At 36.0% G+C, this 6,662-nt stretch overlaps 1 protein-coding gene across 1 annotated transcript; it reads left to right on the top strand.

Moving 5' to 3' along the window:
- Positions 1–1,609: 1,609 nt before the first annotated feature.
- LOC122134074 (transcription cofactor vestigial-like protein 2) lies at positions 1,610–5,773 on the top strand. Its single transcript, XM_042755949.1, is given in 5 exon segments — positions 1,610–1,783; positions 2,603–2,894; positions 3,882–4,179; positions 4,181–4,350; positions 5,490–5,773. Coding segments are annotated over 5 exon segments (888 nt in total). The 5' UTR covers positions 1,610–1,699; the 3' UTR covers positions 5,534–5,773.
- The last annotated feature ends 889 nt before the right edge of the window (positions 5,774–6,662 follow it).

Genomic DNA, 6,662 nt, shown 5'->3' with positions numbered 1-6,662 from the left:
TACGGGAGTCAACTTAAAAGTTGTGGTATACAGATGATCTCTATGACAAGCCATTCATTTTCCAAGTTCATGAAAGTGTTTTGTTGTTGAATAGAAAACCATTTGTCTCATTGTTTGGGCCCTTAGAAAATGTATGGGAATTTCTAGTACAAGAATGTACAAATCCTGGGAAAATCCGACTACAGTAAATACAGAAGTTACAACTGTGAGGATCACTTTACACCTCAGATACTGCTATTAGTGTTTGTTGAGAAATAACTGGAATATTTCACCTCCAGCACTCTGGACAGCGCTAGTTTAGCTTAATATGTGAAAGACTCTATGAAGTGGGTTTTACGTGAGTAACGTGACAGAATACCAAACATTCCTGTGAAATTCCCAGTAAAATCATGATGAGCTTTAGCCACCACTTCAGCTGCTCTTCTGAAGTGTATTGGTTACTACAGCAGCAGCATCTTTGTCTCAGACGGACCAGTGTATCAGTGTTTTCTCAGTTGCAATATATTGTTGATTTTAAGGGTCCTAATGACACTTGACCCCAGTACCAATTGCGTGAAAACTATTTGACCTTTGACCTGGAAATCTAAAGAGCCCAAGGCAACTGGGCACAGAAAAACAATGACACTTTAAATAGATTGCAGTACACTTATTTAACGATAATTGATCTGTTTAGTTTGTACAAGCAATCATATTGTAGGCCTTATACACATTTTTTTCTATTCAGCTGAAAGTTGTTGTTTATTATTCAAATGATGTGAGCTTTTTGAATTTTGCTCCCGTGCGACAGAAGAGACCAGAAAATGTAATTATGTAGATATACAGTAGTCAACATTTGAAGTGGATCAAAAAAATGAATCAAAGTTGTCCTAAGGCAGGAACACATTTTGGTTTTAGGGTTTTAATACAACTTTGATGAAAGGTTTTGATCCACTTCAAATGTTGACTACTGTATAATCGCAGTCACTGTCTCAGAAGATGTAGGCTATTTTGTTATTAAATATGCACTCAAATCTATAATTAAAAACTAAAATATACTTTTATTTGTAAAACCAGAAACAGTTTGATGGTTTAAAGGGACATTATGCTACCTGCAGGAACGATTAATAAGGAGATAATGGTCTCTGGTGTAGACACACGTCAAAATGCCTCGTTTCATACAGGTTCGATCAGGAGTCGTTTATTTGAACTGATTCTTTTTTAGCGATTCCACGCAACGATTTGCATCTTTCTATTAATCACGCGAAATTCAACTTTCATAGTAACATGATGAGGTAAGAAACATCTTATAAACACAACACGTAATATTTGAAGTTTTACAAAACTTTCGCAAGTACTATGTTCGAGGATTTTTCAACACACATAAATATTTATTTTACCTGCAAGCAAGAACCTGCATCGAGCGCACAAGGACTTGTGGGAACCATAGACTGTATAAAAACGGGTGGGAACCGTTTGACTGATAATTCAAATGAATCGACTCACTGAACCATTCATCATTTGAATGAACCGACTCTTTAAAGTGAATCAGACTTGTGCGTAAAGACAGAGTACAGAACATAAAAGCTGCTCAGTGAGCTTCAGCCGGTCTCGACGCGGAGGTTCATTTCTGTCTGTGCACGCTGAGCCAGCGCTATATTTCAAATGAATCGTCCTCTCATTCCGCTATTAAGTTTCTATACGTGATATAACAGTCTTCGCCATGAGCTGCTTGGATGTCATGTATCAAGTTTATGGTCCACCTCAGCCTTATTTTACCGCAGCATACACACCATATCACCATCAGGTATGTTCATTTTTAAGTTAACTTTATTATGCTTCTGTTGTGTGAGAAGAAAATGCATTTTAATTTGATTTTACAGCATTTCTGTTTGTTTTGATGTTGTTTGAATCCTTGCGCGCAACTTTCTTTGACTTGTTGCGCCTGTAATCTTGACCAAATAGTTTTACAGTTTTAAAACAAGTCACATAGTTACATGTTAATGGAAAACAAACGTGACTGTATTAGTGGGGATTTAAGTGTTGTTTTAAAATGATTAAAAGCAAGAATTTAAATATGACATGTCATAGGTTATATTGTCTACTTGTTTGCTTTTAATCATTTCAAATGTACACACAGTGTATATTGACTGTATAGGCTATATTATGTTATATGATCAGTATGTATGACATATTAACTTGATTATTAACTTACTATTAACTATTAAGCAAAATGTGCTTTTAATCTTTCTGAAATTGTTTTAATTTGAGTCGTATTTTTCTTACACTGTTTCATAAGCTTATCCTTAATAACGAGAATAGAAAAATGGACTTGAAAACAGATTTTCTGTATTTTATAGATTTCATATTGTTATCCTAAATTAATATTTAGTGTAGAAATACTGGCATGTGTAATGCTTTATGGAGAGTATATTTCTGTGTGCTAGGGTTTGAAACATTATATGAACACAAATTGTGCAACAGCAAACACACTGATGTAATACACGACTATACTGATTCCCTATATCTGTCTGTGTATTAAATAGAATGTATGTGAGTGTAATTCTCTATCATGGAAATAATATTGAATGGAAACTGATTTTTGCCACTTTTTACATGCTTTCAGAAACTGGCATTTTATTCGAAAATGCAAGAATCCCCAGAAACAGTGAGCGGAAGCAGCTCTTCTTTTTCTAATATCTCCGGGCCACCTATAAAAGAGGAGGATTGCGCCCGGGAGAAAGATCACCCGCCGGAGGCTGAGTACATCAGCTCCAGATGTGTGCTATTCACGTATTTCCAAGGGGACATCAGTTCGGTAGTGGATGAACATTTTAGTCGGGCTTTGAGTCAGTCCAGTAGTTACGCACCTGGATCCACCAACAGCAAAACCGCAAGAGGTACATCGTCCTGGAGAGGTGGGAATCTGATGCAACCTGCAATTTCATTTATCCTATAATTCATATATGTTTTATTTTCATCCTTTATGACTACACCGCTTGTAGTCATGGGAATGATTTTACTTTTCGTGTTTTTTGTTGTTGTTTTGTTGCATTGTTTCAAAATAGATATAGTTAGATTGTAAAAGCTATTTCAAATTAAATTAAGATATACAGATAATTAGAACAGAATTTTTTACATTTAATTTAATATCACTTTTCTTTGCATCCTTTATGATTGCACAGCTGTTAGTCATGACAATGGAAACAAATTTCCTTTTTTTTTTGCAATGTTTCAAAAGCAATAGATGGATTTTTAAAATATAATGCTAATTAATCAAACTATATTAAAATGTTATATATTAAAGTATAGTATATTATAAATATATAAAATAATTTTAGGACATAATTTTTACAATCAATTTTGATTGTACAGATATTTGTCATGACAATGGTCACCATTTTTATTAATATTATTATTTTGTAAGATCAATAGATAGATTTAAAAAAAGTAATGCAAATAATAAACAGGACATCATTTTTACAATCAGTTATGGTTTCACATTAGTCATCACAACAGGCACAATTTATTTATTTTTTTGGATTGCTGCATTATCAAAAGGTAGAGTTTTAAAAACTCATGCACATTAGTTAACTTAGGATATCATTTTTTACAATCAATTATGATTGCATAGATATTAATTATTGCAACAGGCACAATTTTCAGTTTCAGTATCAATAGATAGATTTTTTTAAGCTAATGCAAATTAAATCGCGATATAAAGATATTCAGGACATAATTTCTACAATCAATTTGTTGCAATTATGTTTTATGAATCCAAATGTGTGGGCATTTCATTTTAATCTCAAACAAAATATTTAAAGGTTCATAATGTTGTATATTTGAATTATCACATGCTTTTATGTGCATTAACATGCAGAACCTCTAAATGTTTCTCTCCCCAGACGGATCATTCCCTATGAGCCAGAGAAGCTTCCCTCCTTCTTTCTGGAACAGTGCATATCAGCCGTCGGTCACAGCATCTCTCAGCAGCACCCTGGGTTCCTCCCACACAGATCTTCCCTTCCCAGCAGACCCGTACTCCACCGCATCTCTACACAGTCACCTTCACCAAGCCACCCCAGAGCCCTGGCACCCCTCTCACCACCATCACCCTTACTCACTCAGTGGAGCCATCGGCACCCAGGGGTCCGCTTACCCCCGGCCCTCCATGCACGACATGTATGGAACGCACTTTGACCCGTTACAGCTCTCTGCTCGTGCCCTCGGTGCGGCCGCATAGACTCCCCCCAGCCACTGTTCCCGCACCTGGAGCCTCGCCGTGCGAGATCAGCAAGAGTGAGCCAGGCAGCTCGGCGTGGACCGGAGCTTTCACAGCGGCGAGCTCTGATATGAGTCTGAACATGGATCCAGGTGTGAACGGCATGCAGTCTACATACAGCAGCAGTGTTTATTCACATGAGCTACACTTAAAAAACTTATGGAAGTCACTGCATTTGAAAACAAAATATCAAAACAAAAGGCATTCATTTGAAAGAATAGAACACTTTGCAAGAAAAACATGTCACTGAAAACAAGGTTTTGGCTTTAAATAATAAAAAACTTTCTGGTTGCCAGATGTTAGTAGTTTTTAAGCACGAAGTTCACAAAGGATCTATTTATAGAGGATATATTTATATATAAATGTTTTTATATATTTGTACATTTATATATAAATGTTTTCTATTTGATGGCAAAGCTGAATTTTCAGCATCATTACTCCAGTCTTCAGTGTCACTTGATCCTTCAGAAATCAATATGCTGATTTGCTGCTCAAGAAACATTTATTAATATCAATGTTGAAAACAATTCTGCTTAATTTTTGTGAATACTGTGATGCATTCTTCAGGATTATTTGCTGAATAGAAAGCATTTATTTAAAAATAGAATTCTTTTGTAACATTGTAAATATCTTTACTGTCAGTTTGATCAATTTCATGCAAACTTACTGACTTTTAAAATATCTTACTAACCCCAATCTTACGAACATAGTTTAGTGTAGTTAATGTGATGAACTAAACCTGTGGTTACTATGTAAGGACGCCTATGTGAATTTTAGGAAAATTGACATCATACATCTACTAAATCAGAAAACTGAAAACTGAAGTTATTTCAGAGAAAAGCTCCAGAATGATTTGTCTGCAAATGCCACTCAGTTTAATATTTTATTATATAATGCAATGACATTTAGATTTTTTAAGTGTGCCTAAATACATTCTAGGGTCACTGTAGGTTAAAAATGGTGCATAAAAAGTCAGCTCAAAAACTTCAAACATATAAAGTAAAAATAATAATGTCTAAGAGCTTCTTGAAGTACATATTCTGAGTTTAAAATCTAGTTATCTTCAAGGTTTTTGATTTTGACCTTTGCTCTGCTGATATTCGTTCCTCATTTTTACTCTCACTCTTCAATGCTTTCTTTGCCTGAAGTCTCCTCACTTCTCTATATTTGCTGCTTGTTTTCCCTCTCCTCATTTCTTTATCCTTTTCTTCCTTTTCCTTCTTCCTCTCAGGTCTACAGAGCCAGGATAAGAGCAAGGACTTGTACTGGTTTTAGTGCACTGCGGCCGCTTCTTTCTCCGCTGGCTTGTCTTTCTCTGGCTTTTTCTGTAACAGATTCTCGTCTCACTTGCAGCTCGGCGCTACACCCTCTGCAGCGGGACCATCCTAAGCTGAACCCTTCGGATGAATGCAAAACTCTATCTCTCTCTCTCAATAGAGAAAAGACTGTAAAGAGGAGCAAGCATGCTGCTCTCACCCCTTCCCTCCCCCGACCCTCAGCGAAACTGACCCAAAATGAGATTTAAAAAAAAGACAAACGTTACTTCAAGGGGACGAACTTGCAGAAAAGAATAGAGTTTCTGATACGAGAGCAGCATTCCCTATCATCTCTGAAGACAGAGAGCGGCTATTTGAAGCCACTTGACTCTATCAATATTGCTTTCAGCACCTGTCACTGACAACTGTTGTGGAACTTAGCAGACGCACACACAAATGGCACTGTGCACCCTGGATTTCATTAAACAGGCGTTTTGTTGTATCTGGACACACGGCGAAAGGGAACAACTGGTTTGGCTTTTCATTTGTTTCTGAGGAGTGGTGTGGGTTTAACTGGAAGTAGATACAAACACCATTACGCTGTGCTGTATATACTTTATGTGTCTTAGTGTTTCCAGTGCTACACGTAGCAAACAGCATGACAGAAATATTCATTCTTTCATTTGTACTTTTTTAACAACCACTTTCAGTCACCTTCAGCCTATAGAGTGACGTCTCACCACGGTGTATTTGAATGTATGACATGTAATATATTACCTTTGAAAGTATTTTTCCAGTGCATTGAGGAGAATGAGGTGTTGTCTGTTTTTATCAGTTGTCTATCTTCATCGTACGAAAACAAAAATGGAAATAAAATCAGGCGATACACACTTTTTGCTGCACTTAAGTGTTTTAGAGAAAGCTTGTTAAATTTTTCATACCAGGCACATCTTGAAATATATTTTTATTTATTATTTTAATGCTTGAAGGAAACAAAAGACTATTATGAATTTGCTGCAACCTTCCAAACCTCAAAAGCGAGACCATCAGAGATTAAATTATTTATTTCAATATAATGTTTCTGCATCGATATGTCCGCAACATGAGTAGGAATGTAACCATGGGCTACTTTTAATCTGTGTGATGTT

The sequence above is a fragment of the Cyprinus carpio genome, unplaced genomic scaffold (genome assembly GCF_018340385.1).
Source record: "Cyprinus carpio isolate SPL01 unplaced genomic scaffold, ASM1834038v1 S000006759, whole genome shotgun sequence".
Taxonomy (NCBI): domain Eukaryota; kingdom Metazoa; phylum Chordata; class Actinopteri; order Cypriniformes; family Cyprinidae; genus Cyprinus; species Cyprinus carpio.
Note: the sequence above shows the minus strand (reverse complement) of the source record. Positions and strands in the feature narration are given on the sequence as shown.